Source organism: Pollachius pollachius, assembly GCF_949987615.1.
Source record: "Pollachius pollachius genome assembly, chromosome: 1".
Taxonomy (NCBI): Eukaryota; Metazoa; Chordata; class Actinopteri; order Gadiformes; family Gadidae; genus Pollachius; species Pollachius pollachius.
Window position 1 is genome coordinate 32,423,209 of NC_136934.1, and position 16,095 is coordinate 32,439,303.

Below are 16,095 nucleotides of genomic sequence, written 5' to 3' on the forward strand. Positions count from 1 at the left end.
TACGTTGACTTTTAAAAATTCCCGTCGCGACACTTTAAGCCCTTTTGTAGCAGCAAGCCTGCAGGGGATGCAGTCGATCGTATATGATCAAACGTAATTCAGTGTGTTCCTGAACCGTTGTCCATGGTTCTGATCCGTGTGGCCAGATTGGGCCAGATTTACCACCCAATCTGGCAACCCTGGCGGCAGCGCTGAGGAACACTTCAAAGGAGCCGACAGCGTATGAACTCTCTCATGGTTATATCTGGAGTCTGGACACCATCCACGAGTAATGGCGATCAGGCATCTAATCACTTTCTGGCCACAGTGATTTAACCCGACAAAAACTATTAACTAAAGATTTTAAACAGCAATGATGATAAATTAATGGACACTTGTTATCCCCTCGACATGAAAGTCGAGGGGGAAATAGTTGGTTTAATAAAGAATAAAAGGATAAAGGATCCGCTCACCAGATGGTACTGAAGCAGCCTGTGTGGCGCTGCAAGGCAGTAGGGTAGTAAAACATGCTTCTTTCACAAACTTAAGGTACTTGAAGTGAATATAAACGATCGGATTGGGTAAATATTAATGGGATAACATTAACATGGACCTCAGCTATGAGGTTATCGGTGGTGATCGAGTGTAAAGGTTATGCCGAGAAAGCTTGCAATTAAAGACGCAAAGAATCGTATTTCAGGAGAAATGACCAGAGGCACCCTTTCATTGGTTGATTCACAACCAATGAAAATAACAAAAATAGCAAACAAACAAAAAGAAAATAACAAACGATTGGCTGAGGCGTTGTCTCTAGGTGAAAAAGTATTTTTTTATTGAGATTCAAAACGTTACGCAAAGATAAAATAATATAAAACTGGGAACGTGGATATAAAAGAAAAACAACACGACAGTACAGCAATAAAATACTTAGCTCAACTAAGGAAAAGCAGTACAGCAAAGACCAGTACAGCCAAGTACAGTAAATGTGCGGTTGGATGGATATGATGGGAACACAAACAAGTGTGTCTCTCTCATAGTAGTCTTCCTCTGCATTCGGTGGACCCACAGCAGCAGAGGAGCTCCTTGCCCTCAACGCTGCCCACCTCATAATTGTAGTCCCAAGTGAGCTCCGTCCCCGCCCGAATCCGCCTGCAGACCGACCAGACACATTAAACGTGGAAGGGTACCACATTCACATGTTATTTATGGGTGGAAGGAATTGGAAGAGATTTCCAGAAACGCATCACTATTTAAAAACGTATTTTAGATAGAAAGCATTGGGTTACAAAGTAGTGCTATGGATTTATCCTGGTTCGAATCTCAATTTAAATCTCCTAAAAACGTTGGATGACCCTCTGTGGGTTGAACGCATACTAGTCAATGGGCTGACATGAACAGGGCTGTTAGTGTTTTTTTTTAAAATATTCTGACTACAATTATGTTTTAGAGAGTGGACATATCAAAAGAATGAGCTGCAATATAGCCCAGAGCCTTAATGAAGACAATTTTGATTAAGTGGTCTAAGACAACGCATTTAGAAAATGTATTTGTTCGCGGGGACTTGCTGGAAAAGGGGGCTTGGTTTTCCTTTAAGACAAAACACAAATTCTACACCACTACTGTTTTTTTTCCAGTGGAACCTCAGTTGATTGTCACTTTTGTGATATGGTCATTGTTCGAAAAATAAATGAAAGCACCAATAGAGACGATGTAGATGCTCGATACATACTTGCTGGCAAAGAAGGCCACCCATGGGAATCGCAGGTCGTGCGTGTCCACGAACACGTTCTGGACGAACAGGTTAGGACTGCAGCTGTGCTGCAGGGCAGAAAGAGAAGGGGGGGGGGGGTATGAAGGGACCAGCGGGCCGGAGGCGGGGAGCGGGTCTGGTTGGGGCCATGGCTTACGTTCAGGTAGCGGCCCAGGTTGCCCTCCAGTTTGGCGTCGATGATGTAGCATGACTCCTCTCCGTCGAAGAACTGCCGTGTGTTTCTGGGCGCGTTCTCCCCGCCCCCGCCTCCTCCTCCGCTCTTCCCTGATTTGCCCATGTTGCCTCCCTGGCCCCCCGGGGCCCCTCCCGCGGCGGAGGGGCCGGTCTTCACCATCATGCCGTGATTGGACTTCAGGGCGAAGCCTCTCGTCGACTTGACCGCCACCTGCCTCTTCTTCACGTCTGACAGAAACACAGACACAAGGACAGTGAGGTGGAAGCGCAAACCAAAGATAATAAACTAGTGTACGGACGGACCATTAGAAAGGCCCCGTTCATGTGCCATGTCATCATGAACAGTGCTCAGGGCCAGAGTCGGCTTAGCTCAGGAGGTAGAGCAGTTGTCTTGTAACCGAAAGGTTGCTAGTTCGATTTCACGCAAGGCTGTCGCCTTGCATGGTTGACTCTGCCGTCGGTGTGTCAATGTGTGTATTAACCGATGTAAGTCGCTTTGGATAAAAGCGTCTGCTAAATGCCCAAATCTTAATTGGCTCACTTGAGGACCCTCCACTTAAAAGGGTGATATAATTAGCCATTACAAGCCGTTGGAAAATCTGCCCTTTCCAGTTCCTTAGTGACTTGACAATTGGGTGTGTCTACCTAGATGTATGATGGTTAGATCCGTCCATGATAACACCCCTCTAAGTGATATTGGGCTTTTTCTCTTTGAAGCTTTCAAACAAATATTGGATTTAGCCAACTGAACTGTTTTACAAATAAGTAGAAAAAAAGATTAGGAGGATCAAATGGATTGACGTCAACAAGATTTCGACATAGCGGCAGCCCCATTTAGGAATGTAACTGATGGAGGTGGAAGGGCAATATGGTGAGTAACCGACAGTAACCGACAGAGAGACCCCTCCCGCATCTTACTGGGAGCCGGTTTCTTGTCCTTGTTGTCGTCAGACCCTGAGCTGATGGTCTGGACGTCATCACTGTCCGACAGCGTCATCACATCTTGTTTCTTCCCTCCCTCCAACTTCACTTGCCTGCAGCAGAACATGCAATTAATGCAAGTCGATACGAAAGCAAGACAGTCACAAAGAAACGATCTGTGGTTTATGGCGTTCTGGTGGTTACATACCCTTTGCTGTCCTCAGGTTCCTTGAAAAGATCAGAAAAGGTCTTCAATTAGTACACAATTCATCATACGACAAACATTCACCTATCCATTATACTCCAATTAAAACAATGAGATAAAATCCTATAAATACACACTCAGCATCCCTTGAAACGCAACATTCAAAATGAGTAGAGTGTTTCCCTTCCTCTGCTCCCCTTTAAACTAGACTAGTAAAGGGCTCTGTGTTCCACCTGATTCCTCACCTTCTTCAGGCCCTGGGTGGTGAGCCACGAGGCCACTTTGTTCTTCCCCATCTCCTCAGGCATGGTTAGAGTTTTTGTGTCCTCCGTCGCTACCCCGTCTTTACTGTCTTGACTTCCTGTGTGACAAGTACCATTGAGGTCAGATTCAGGCCGTTTCAAGTGGTGATAGTGATAAACATCCACACACACATGCACTCATGTTACTGAGAAATGCTTTACTACCATTGTTATAAAAAAACAACAACGAGACCTCTCTTTGCAGAAGATCGATACATAGGTACTTTATTCATCCCGAGGGGGGATTAAGGTGTTACAGCAGCTCACATCAAAAACATACAGCCCTGTCCACTCTTAAGCATGAGAAGAACCACTACTGAATCCTCGTGCGCCCTCTCTGCTCACCCTCCTTGTTGCCCTTGGCCTGGTTGCGCGTCGTGTAGCTCCTCCACACTGAGCTGGAGTTCAGGTATGTGTCCTTGACGAACGTGTCGTCCGAGCTGTCGCTGTCTTCGTCGCTCTTTGAGTCCTTTTCCTCTTCCTCGTTGCTGTCCTTGGAAGAGTCGGGGCTCTCTGCAGTGAGGAGGAAGAGGGAGAACCAGAACAACATGAGCCTTAGACATGCCATTTACCATTTAGTAGACACGTTCAACCAATAGAACAGGATTATTAGGATTTTTGCTTTCTTTTTTGTCATAATTACCCCTCTTGCTGAGATTAGGGTTTCAACCCGCAACACCACAACTACTAGACCATCATGCCCCCGTTCTTACCATTAGAGTCACTAATAACTGTCCCCCTGCTGGATGCCGACTGGGGGCCCGGCATCACTGACCTGTGCTCTTCTTAGTGGCGTCTGCCTTCTTGGACGTCCGTCGCGCGGCGCTGCCCGACACCAGCGCCGAGGGCGTGATCTGGATCTTGGACATGTCCACGCCGCTGCCCTCGCTGTCCGAGCAGTGCGCCTCGCTCTCGTAGCCCTCCTTGAAGTTCTCCACGCTCTCTATGTGGTCCAGGTTGGCAAAGTACTCGTCCCCCATCTCCAGACCCTCTTTGTCGGCGAAGTCGTCCGTGAGGATCTTACCTGGTCAATGGAGATGACAGCCAATAAATATATTTAATAACCCCTTTTTACATTCAGTCATTTAGCAGACAATAACTGCATCTAAAGCAAGTGTGGGAAGCCCAGCGTTTAATCAAGATAAGAACAAGTACAAAAAGGGCTGCACTGGAGCAGTGTAGCGGTAGGCCGTTAATTATTGTATTTTTACATCTGTGCTGCACAACAATGCTCACTATCTATGTCCCTCGTATCAAACTAGGGTAATGACCTGCATTCACCTTAACACCCAGACCCATGATCAGGGTAATGACCTGCATTCACCTTAACACCCAGACCCATGATCAGGGTAATGACCTGCATTCACCTTAACACCCAGACCCATGATCAGGGTAATGAACTGCATACACCTTAACACCCAGACCCACGATCAGGGTAATGAACTGCATTCACCTTAACACCCAGACCCACGATCAGGGTAATGACCTGCATTCACCTTAACACCCAGACCCATGATCAGGGTAATGACCTGCATTCACCTTAACACCCAGACCCATGATCAGGGTAATGACCTGCATTCACCTTAACACCCAGACCCATGATCAGGGTAATGACCTGCATTCACCTTAACACCCAGACCCACGATCAGGGTAATGACCTGCATTCACCTTAACACCCAGACCCATGATCAGGGTAATGACCTGCATTCACCTTAACACCCAGACCCATGATCAGGGTAATGACCTGCATTCACCTTAACACCCAGACCTACGATCAGGGTAATGAACTGCATACACCACCTCACCTTTTGTTGTTATGATGTTTCCTAATAGTTGAATTCAGCAATGTCATGAACAAGAGGGGGTTCATGCTGTGCCCTCGACACCACTACCACATCCCATAGTCCCAGAGGAACCCCAGGAACGGCTCCCTGTCCTCACCAGCGTAGATGCAGACGAAAGAGCCCTTGGCCACGTCGTCCAGGCAGCGGATGCCCCAGCCCTTGTTCTGGGTCTTGAAGAGCTGCAGGCGCACCTGCAGGCCGTGCTGCACCAGCCGGTTGGTGCACATCTGAGCCGAGCACTTACACCGCTTATTGCACTCATAGATCCTGGGGCCAGGAGGTCACAGGAGGAGGCGGAGCGGGGAGAGCAGACATTGATCATTATACCACCATTATATTTATTCTATATTGTTCAGCCTGATTGTTCAGAGAAAACTTCCAATTTCTTGTATCTGTTCATTAGTCGTAGTAGTAGTAAGACACTCTGGTCAAAAGTGTAGTCCTCTGAATGGCTGCATGTAAATGTAAACAAAACCCGCGGACCGAGCGCGTGTCAAAGGCTTACCCGGTGGGCAGGCACTCGTCCAGTCGTTTGTGGAGGAAGCCGGCGCCCTGATTGATCTGGGCCCCGGGGGTACAGCCTGTGGCCTGCAGGGTCAGCTGGTGGCAGGAACACTTGGACCTGGAGGCCACACAGGGTAGGTTAAAGAGCTGGCAGGACCGTTCAAATGTGGGTCTTCATGCAAGCAGGAATGGGAGCGGCTGGAAGGAATGGTTCAGGGTGGACGGTTTTGACTCACTTGTCTCTACAGCCATCTGTGCAGTCGCAGCCGACCAGGAAGTCCGGGCTGGTGTTGATGAACACTCCGTCCTCTGGGATTCGCTCCTTGCCTGGGGAACACATGACACGGTCCATTCCTTAGTACCCCTTAGACACTTGGGGGTTTCAGTGATTGCTCTTTGATTTTGCCTTCATTCTCTAACTGGACCTCTTGGACCAGCCTCCTTACTGTAGGCCACTTTGGGCGGCGGTGTGGAGTCGATCTCGTTGACGCAGGAGAGGGGGATGTCCTCCCGTCCGCTGGTGATGTCCAGGATGTAGTAGATGGGCCGGGACGGGTGGAAGGGCCGGTCCACCAGGACATAGGGGTCCAGGCAGAACATCTCCAGGAAGATGAAGTCGCAGCGCGTCTGGAAGAGGTAGTGCTGGATCTCCTCCATGTTGCGCAGACACAGGCCACACGGCGCCTTGTAGATCACATGGAAGGACATCTGAGGAGGGACACAGGACAGACAGGACAGAGGATGGTGACGCAATCAGTACATAAAGACTCAAAAGTTCACTGGAATTATTCAGTTAGGTGTTGACATCGTATCTGCGGATACCTATTATTATTGTAGGAATTATTATTATTATTCCATAGCTCAGCCCCTCAAATTTGTAAACGACATTTGTATACCCGGTAAGCAGGTCTCCAAAAGGTTTGATGCCCAGATTCCCATGGGGGGCGCTATAAACGTGGCCACGTTTAAACCATCTGAACGTCCGCCCAATGGATTAAAAAGGCTTAGACTTTGTGTACATTCCTTATGTTAAAACGTCAGGATAATATATAATATATAAGGAATGTCAGGAACAGGAGATACTAGGGCACACAGAGGCCAGCACCCATAACACGTGGGTAGAAGTTGTGGGTCATAGCTCAAAAAATGAAATCACAGTGTAAATCGGAATAAATGCTAAGCTAAGCACTAATGCCCTTTTCAATCACAAGTCTGTGTAAGAAAGAGGCAGGAACTTGAAACTTGACTTGAAAATAACAGACACCTCCCTTTACATGTGTAAAACTATTTGTGTTTGTATTTCATTCCATGATGTCAGTGTCAATTACAGTATTTGCTATTAAGCGTAATGCAGCAGTTCTGCTATTAAACGTGTGTGTGTGTGTGTGTGTGTGTGCAAAATAAACTCGTGCCAAAGAACAAAGACTCGCCCTCGGCGAAGGAATAGATGCATCTAGGAGTAACGACTAGATTACGGTGACTACACCCGGGATTCACTTGAGAAGGTGGGAAAGGCAGGGCTAGGACCGTGAATACCTTGTGGCACTGCTTGCCTTCCAAGTTCATCATTCGTCATTTTTTGCAATTAAAGTCCAACGGTTTTGCAAACAACAAGTTGGACGAAAACAAAATGACAATATTACAAAATAAAATGTGTTATTAAAAAGGAAGGATAAGGAGACGGCAGTTTTAAGTAACGATAACAACACCACAAAAGGGCCAGTCAACCCCACCCCTCCCCAGGCCCATCCTCCACCACTACGCCCCCCAGGCAGCCAGCTGGAGCGGACCACACCCACCTTGCGGTTGACCTTGCGCCGGCCCGTCATGCGGCGGAAGTCGTACAGCAGCGGGGTGAGCAGGGGGTTCTTCCCCCGGTGCTTGTCCGGGCGCGAGGGCCGGATGCGGGTCAGACAGGCGGGCTGGCAGGTGTGCGTCAGGTAGAAGATGCGGTCTGTGGGGGCGCGGTAGGGGGGCTGCTGGTAGACTACGGGGCCGGCCATGAGGGTGGGGGGGGCTGGGACTGGGGCTGGTAGTGGGGGTGGGGCTGGAGGTAGGGATAGGGGTAGGGTCGGGGTCGGGGGGGGCATGGGGACCAAAGACATCAACGGAGGTTGTTTCTGGAACTGACTTGTTGAGTTGAAAGGTACGGGCGACAGCATGGTGGTGACCGGTCTTCCGCTGGGGGGGGGGGATCAAACACACGAGGGGTCAGACATGAAGAGGGCCGGTGAAAGGTGACCACCAAACCGACTTGTGTTGTACAGCAGTTGATCCAAAATAAATGCCCACATGTTTTCTCATTCCACATGCTGCAAGGACTAAAATTTGTGTGGGTACTGTGCTGGATAGATATTCGAGTGGTACGGATCTCCTGATCTCACTACAACGCATCGTTCAGTCACCAATCTAATAAAATATTTCCAAATGTGGTCCATTGTGGGTCATAAATCTAGCCACGTACTGCTGCCAAGCGACCACAGCGCGAGTGTGCTTAAAGTGCACTTCTGGTGCACTGAGAGTTGGGTGGTCGGAGCATTGAGGGGAAAAAAAACACACGTATGCACTTAGGCTGAGCACTGATGTCAGAGTCCAAGTGTGAACAAAGCACGGGAAAGTAAGTGAAATGGAGCCGGGCAAAGAGACAAGGAATCTATAGCCTGAGTCATTGAGGTCATCTCAGGCTAATTGGTACAGGCAGGATGTATCAAACCATTGTTTGGTTTTGCTTCCTGCTTTTCCTTTAATAACTATTATTTAGTAACGGCAAGCAACCTGGGCCTCACCTGGGAATCTGGTTGAGGTTGGAGGACATGGCCTGCAGGATCTTAGAGGCATGGGTGCCTCCCACCCCTGGAATAAATGGAGATGTGCTTTTCCTCGCCATCTGCTGTTTATTACTAGGAGACAGAGGATTAGAGGACATAAAAAATGAGGATATCAAAACACAACGTATTGCTAAGGTCGTATAACGATCTTGTTCAAATGCCTGTTTTAAATGTCCATCATGCAATTATACATTCCCGGTAGCAGGTGTAGCAATCAAAGGCTGTGTCATGGAGCCGATTGAAGGCCGAAGTGCAGGACTCACTCAAAACGTGCAGACTGTGAGGGTGAGAGGAACTGGCTTAGCGGGGAGCTGAGCGAGGAGCTTACAGCACCCATCAGGGGGGCTGCTTTGCTGGGGGAGGCCCCCTCACTTGTGTACTGAACCACGGGGCCCTTGCTCCTCAGGGCTCCTGTGATGGAGGGAAACGTCAGAGAGTTCATGCCTTGGCATTATGCAGGTGTTCAACTGATTGATCAACTGTGGTAGCGGTCCCTCCTGGTTCAGCCTTGCTGGCAGACGTCTGTCTACAGTGGTGTGCACAGTGCATGTTGTTGTGCATGCTTGGGGTACTCGTCAGACAGTAATGGATGCTCATTACCCATGTTTGGTCTGGTCCTCTGCTGGCCGGCCAGCTTTTTCTCCTGGGTGTTGGCTGAGGTCAGCTTGAGATTGAACATGGGCTCCAGCCGGGTGGAGCCTCTGTAGATCCACTCGCTCCTCTTGTCGTCCTAATGAACAGCCCCAGCACACAAAATGCTTTACTACTTTTTTTTACAATCAGGGGCACACATAAATATCAAGTCTGACAAATTATTGGCGGAAAAATCTGAAACTTGGATTATGATGAATTATTCCGGTACTGAAATTATTGTTGATCATTTGAAGCATTATTGCCTGTCTTAACGAAAGGGCGTAACAAGCACCAAACAACGACGCACTCATGATAAACGTCTGCACGAGAATAGAGCCACTTGATGTGAGCACTGAGCAGTGTGGATTAGCCAGGCTTATAAATACTGCCACAAAGCCCAATATAAAACCTATAAATATAAAGAAAATGCCTTTTTCACTATTACGCAAACTATAAGGCTTATCATATCATTTTCGTTGGCATTTGAGGAGACAAAGTTACATTAAAAGAACATTAAGAGATGAATTAACTGTTTAATTAACCTAACTTGATCTGGTAATGGACGTGGGTGTGGCAAAATGTTTAAACCATAGAGGGTGCAGGTCTTTTGGGTTAGATTGAGAAAGAAACCAAGTCGGCGATGGCTTATGGGAACGTAATATAAATATTGCATTAAATGATCATTTGAAAAAAAAAGAAAAACGAGCCAATGCTGCAGCAGAAGATACAGACTTCCCCTTTTAAACCGCATCTTTGTTAATGAGCCATTGCAACTTATAATCAACGTCATATCATCCTTCATTATCGATTGGGCTTTCTTGAAGGAGTATACGTTAGGGATGTTATTCGAATATTCGGTTATTCGAAATGACGTGGCTATTCGACTTTAGCTATAGCGGATTCTTTTTAATTTTCGCCTAAAGTTAATTAAATATATTTATTAGCTATATTAATTACATATTGCTCATTAAATGTGTATACTAATGCCATTTAATACTTGGAATACTTGGCTATACCGGCAACCTCCGTGCCAGCGGAGAGTCTTTGATTGTAAATCGCCTCCGCACCCGCCTATCCCTCGAGCACGTAGAAATGCTCATTTTTTTGAACAAGAATGAGTGATGCAGTAGGAAGGCTTATGTGTACTGTTAACTGGAAATTTTTTAGACATACTGTATTTCCGTCTTACACATAATATATTTTTGTTGATGTTCTGTTATATGCGCATCAGGCGTAATGCGAGGCAGACCCATGCGCTGCAAGTGGAGTTCTGTTGATATCCAAGCCCGACAGTACTTATACTTTTTGCTGTTGCGCTTCAGTTACTTGAATCTATTCAGTTTGTGCCTTAAATGTACTTAAGTATGCAATGTTACCTTAAGTATGCGATACTGTTCATTCATATTCTTGTCAAAAATGTTGGTTTCGTTTCAACTCGTTTCGATTCAGCATACTGATTGAGTGTTTTTTTCCTTCTAAAATGCTCAATAAATTGAACAAATTGGATTTGATTTCCTTATGTATTTGGCTAATAGATGGAAAACTAATACATTTGTTTAGTGAAGGCCAGTTCACGGAAGAACTTCAGGCTACATTATGAGTGCGCTACACTTTTTAAATTTATTTCTTTCCGGTTAACTGGTTACTCCAAATTGTTTTAATCGAATATTCAAATATTGATATGCCTTCCAATGCCCATCCCTAGTAAACGTTTCTTTGAGTTTGCACACACGGAGACAAGTTGATCAATGCTTGGTTAGGATGAATAAATGATGCCAAAAAGACCATTCAAATACATTAAACATATATAACAGGGATGCAGAGGCAGCGTATAGGGTTTCACATAGATGAAAGGAGCACCGTCTACAGCCTCACTCAGGAGCCTGGGGCCCGGCTACAGCGGACAGCGCTGCTATAAAGGCTTGGTTTGGCCTCATTTTGCATTGTAGGAATTATGTTGATGCGCAGGCACTATGGCTGCAATCAATTGGCTTCCTACTGCGTAGCCAGTTTCTTTCTCATAAAGCAGAAGGAAGAAGTGGGCCACAGCCTTCACCTATGAAGTTATAGATAGTTCAATAGAAGTGTAGGACGATTCGTATTCAACACATACAAATATAAACTGTGGAGGGAGAAGTCCGCTCTCCAGTGAGATGCAGGCCGGTTACTGCATCCTATACTCTAAATCACAGACACTTTATTCCTACGGTAAAGTGTGGCCTACCACTAATGAGCGCCAGGTCAGCTTAAGGAAGAACTATGCATAATAAATGCAGGACAAGAATGAATAGTCTCAGTGACTGAACAAAATAACCGCGCGTCTTGTCCACAATTTGTCCGAAAATAGTTCAGAGTCATGTGAACGGCTCCTGTAATGGCCACAGTTTTACGTTCACTGTCCCGAGTTGTGTGCGTGTGTTACTTGCCTGGATGTGTGTCTCTGCGCGTGCGTGCGTGTGTGTGTTTACCAGGAAGAGGATCTTCACCAGGCTGCCGTCCACCTCCTCTATCCGGCTCCTCCACCAGGTGCCCTCCCACTCCGTCTTGATGATCTGGCCCATCTTCAGCAGCACCATGGGCCGGTTGGGGTAGGCCGTGATGTACTCCTCGATGAAGTCCCGGCACGACGCGTCCTCTATGTCCTCCCACGTGCGCTTCACTTGGGAGAGCGAGTACGTGAGGAAAAACACACAAGACATTTTTGACCACAAAAGTTATTTCCATTGGGCATACCCCTGAGGGAACATTATCTGTGTTAAATCTGCACTAGAGGTTTTTCCATTTAGCCAGGTTGGGAGAGGGGGGGGGGGGGGGGGGGGGGGGCAAAAGTTGGCCAGCATGAAACATTTTTTTAAAAAACTGCATTTTTATCTGATATAATTTTTTGGAATAAGTTAGATATATAGACATTAGATAAATAACACGGTGCAGGTTGAACGATAAAAAACCCTTTCATGCGTACGACAAGTGCCAAGGTGCGTGACGGGTTCTTACATGGACGACAGACCGGGAAGAGCTCGGGGAGAGTGACGTAGGAGGCGTAGCCATCGTCGAAGAAGATCAAAAACCTGAAACAAACCCGAGGCCCACCAGAGGCCATCAGTGACCACACCACCACTCGGAGCTTCCAGACCACAGCTCGTCTGCAGCGTTCCATTTGCGTCTCACCTCATGCGGTTCTTGTTGTTGGGCATTTCTGCCACGACGCCGGCGTAGAGCCAGGACAGGGTGCCATCTTTGTACTTGGCGACCACGCGCGCGCCCACGTACAGACTCTCCAGCGTGGGGTGGTACTCGAAGGCCACGTGGTTCCCAGAGAGGAGACTCTTGCCCTTGCTCTCAAACTTCACCTTGTACTTGAACATGCCGTTCCCTGCATGAGGGACAATCCAAATAGTGTTTTTGAATGGTGAATTTGAATGTTTTTGCAATCTGCACTTTTTTTGAAAGATGAATAAAGTTGGATACACACCAACATGGTTGATAGCAACGAGGGTGCCTCTGTGCCAGGTCTTGGTGCGTTTCTTTCCAAGAATGGTCATGTCTACCGTGAGTTCCCCCTCCTCGATGGCGGGGTTGGGTTTGGTTGGGGAGAAGGCCGGAGGCGAGGAGACAAACACGGTAGGTGCCGTCGGATGAGCCCCTGGAAGGCGAGATGAGACCAACACAAAGCAGTTAGCATGGTACAGTCCCTCACAGGCAGGTGATCTCCATGACTTCACCCTCTGGAGTCCAGGATTCATTTTCTATAGAGTTTTTGCATCATTAACCCACTAAAATGATTATTGTTACCACCTCATGAATGATGCTTGATATCAGTTTTTTCAGCATAACCTCGGCCATGAACCCCTTTAAACATGGCATGAATTTTTTTTTTAATAATAATAATAATAATATCGCTTTATTATTTTCAATATTCGTATTGATGAGGTTCTGTGGGATGAGTCTGTTGCGTGTCCTGCGCTGTGCATAAACCATATGAACACACTAAAGGCTCTGATGTAATTGTAGATCACTGGGGACTAAATATACATTGGTCTTTTTAACTGCTTTCAAGGATTTTTTAAATGGACAAATCATTGGAAAACTACGACATCATTCCTCTCGAAGCAAGTGAAAGCTGGAATTATTATAATACTGTGGTATCAATTAAAAAAGGTGAACATAGAAATAAATGTAAAGTTCTACCCCCCATATCAAACGTATTGCGCAATTGAATCAAGGGAATTGTTTCAGTTTGTGTTCCCGTTTCATGGCGCCTTTTGTGTGTGTGTGTGTGCTCACCGAGGTGTGGGGGCTGTATGGAGGACCTGAGCTGAGGGACAGCAGGCGACGCCTTGCCGACTATCCGGACCAACTTGTGCACCTGCTGCGTGGTCTTATGCAGGACGGTGGAAGCATCCTTAAACTGGCCAATCAAAAGAGGGCTGGGGTCAACATCCACACATACCATCAGCGCTTTCCAGTTCACAACACTATCAACATATTTCAAACACACAACCCCTGTTATAAAGTGGGAAATACAATAGAGAGAATAAAATGTACAGCTCCAACAATACCAAATAGGGATTCAATGTGAGCTTGATGTGAGATGAGAATGGAGAGCTATTCTGTGGTGGTGGTGTGAGAAGAGTGCTTTGCTCGGCGTACCGTTGCATCTTTAACAGGAGTACCAGGCTTCTTGGGAGGAACCACTACAAATGTCCCCCAACCAAAAACACAGATCGTTATCAACCACCAACTGTGTTTGTAACAGCATCATTAGTCAACAAATAAACCGGATGTTTATGAAGAACAATCATATTAACCCTAAAATACTAATGATGACTTGTCGTAAGCTCTGGACAGAGTTTTGAAGGATGACGTCCTAACTTACAGCAACCGACGGCGATGACATCGTCGTCATCGTCCTCGTCGTCGATCTCGATGACCTCGGAGGAGAGGGGTCCGCCCCCTCCGGACTCGTCTTCCGAGCTGCTTTTATACACCAGGCCGTTGTCACGGTACGACTTCCTCACCAGCTTCTCACATTCCAACACAGACCTGGGGAACAGCGTGGCAGGGGACAACATTGTCACCAGACACACACACACACACACACACACACACACACGTCCAGATCTGTGATACACCTCATCCATGATGCATCCACTCACTGGTTGGCATTGCTGATGAGCTCCTCGGTGGTGGCCTCCTCTTCTTCCTTTTTCTCCACCCACTGTTTGAGGTCATCAAGCTGGGCCTTCCTCCTCTGCACCGAGTCACTCTGCTCCACCGCGTCCTCGATCCACTTCTTCAGTTCATCCAGGGAGACCCCCAGCTCCTCCTCCAGCCCCGAATCCCATCCTTCAGTCTCCATTCTGCCAGGGATTCCAAATGAGAGCCAGAGTGAATACAGAGATGGCTGCCTTTTAATAAAAAAGCGATGTGTTTTTTCGGGGAATTCAATGCATGGCATTTCTCATAAGTGTTTTGGAAAGCAGCAGATATCATATTATGGATAGACAGACAGCCTGCTACTGATTTTAACAATTAGATGTCTCGCTGCAAACACTGACGGTAACTGTTCTGAGAAAACATTTCTTATCTTTCTGGTGGGAAAAACATGATTACTAAAGGAAGGCTTTACATTGTAACACGACTGTCTGAGTCCTTAGTCTCTCAATTGATTATGAAGCACTCCAGTCAGGCTGTAATACGTCATAGCCTAGGCAAGCAGACGATGGCAGTAATATTTATAGTAGCGATAGCTTCATTGAAGACTGCATCTAAAAAGTAATGTTTATGCTCATAACAATTACATTCACAATAGGAGATAGGACAAGCCCGCTATTGGTCAGCCGGCACAAGTTTGCAGAACTTTGTTATTCTGCTTCTTTGGCAGTAGGCACGACCACTTCGTTCGGTGTCATCCTCCTCTAAATCAAAGTGTATTAATTTCTAACTTTTAACTTATAATCATAAAGGAATACTATATGGTACTGTTAGCGTTTCAGCATGTTAGCCTAGCATCGGATCATATACAGCGGATCAAATAAACACATGTGTTATTGTTGATCTTCAATCATACAAAAATATATACCTAAACAGTACACAGCAATGCACTGTATCATGCAATATGATTTTGAGCCTACCTATCGCTGCTCTCCATTGTGTTTTGTTAGCAAATGAGTGTGCACCACAGCTAGGTGCGTTAGCAGCCAAATGTTTGTTTTCATTCCAGAGTAGCCCGCGAGGGCGGTGCTGCCGATATCCCTCAGAGAAAAAAAACAACCCCGCTCTTCCGGGTTACGCGGAGCTCCAAACGCTAGCTGCAATCGGCGGGACATGGTGAGAACCCTTTATAGGTCCTTGTGAGAACCAGGCTGACAAGGATGCCCTAAACGACAAGGTCAGCCCACATGAAGTGGCCCTCAATTAAGAATAACACTGGATTTTTTAATGAATATAAATCACGACTTATAGCGTGATATTTACCAGATGTTTATCATAAACATTCATTATTTACAGCCCATGTATACATGTTTAAATTGAGATCTTAATGTGGAATTGTTGCAAAATCCTCATAGCAAAACTTAATGAATGTGACTTTCTTAAGAAAAAAGGCAAATTACTCGACCCTCTTTACTCATTACTTGTAAAAGATGTCACATTTAACAATCATATTCATATCAAAATAATGGTCAACTGAAAATGCTGTTTTTATGTTGAAACCAATAACTAATAGGTAGAACAGACACTTTTTCTATGAAGAAGAATGACATTGTACAAATAATATACTTTGATTTAGCTCCTATTATAAACAAGTTTGAAATAACAGCACTGTATCAACCATAATAAACAGTGGTTTCATATGTAGTAAAGGCAAACAGGCTCGTTTCCATTGGCAGTCCTGAACAGTTCATCTTGAGATTCCATCATCCCAGGTCTGGAT

General features: G+C 46.3%; 1 protein-coding gene across 1 annotated transcript; it reads right to left on the reverse strand.

Annotated features, from left to right (window-relative positions):
* Positions 1 to 801: 801 nt before the first annotated feature.
* Positions 802 to 15,372, reverse strand: setdb1b (SET domain bifurcated histone lysine methyltransferase 1b). Its single transcript, XM_079735583.1, has 25 exons — positions 15,296 to 15,372; positions 14,318 to 14,521; positions 14,038 to 14,204; positions 13,812 to 13,855; positions 13,446 to 13,569; positions 12,634 to 12,804; positions 12,330 to 12,534; positions 12,156 to 12,229; positions 11,630 to 11,820; positions 9,129 to 9,258; positions 8,792 to 8,939; positions 8,487 to 8,600; positions 7,500 to 7,881; positions 6,147 to 6,408; positions 5,937 to 6,027; positions 5,702 to 5,818; positions 5,294 to 5,463; positions 4,128 to 4,376; positions 3,698 to 3,865; positions 3,296 to 3,411; positions 3,054 to 3,073; positions 2,843 to 2,958; positions 1,887 to 2,152; positions 1,709 to 1,797; positions 802 to 1,128 (listed from the first exon to the last, which is right to left on the reverse strand). Exons 1-25 carry the CDS (start codon positions 15,310 to 15,312, stop codon positions 1,011 to 1,013), a joined length of 3,753 nt encoding a protein of 1,250 aa, XP_079591709.1. The 5' UTR covers positions 15,313 to 15,372; the 3' UTR covers positions 802 to 1,010.
* Positions 15,373 to 16,095: the final 723 nt, after the last annotated feature.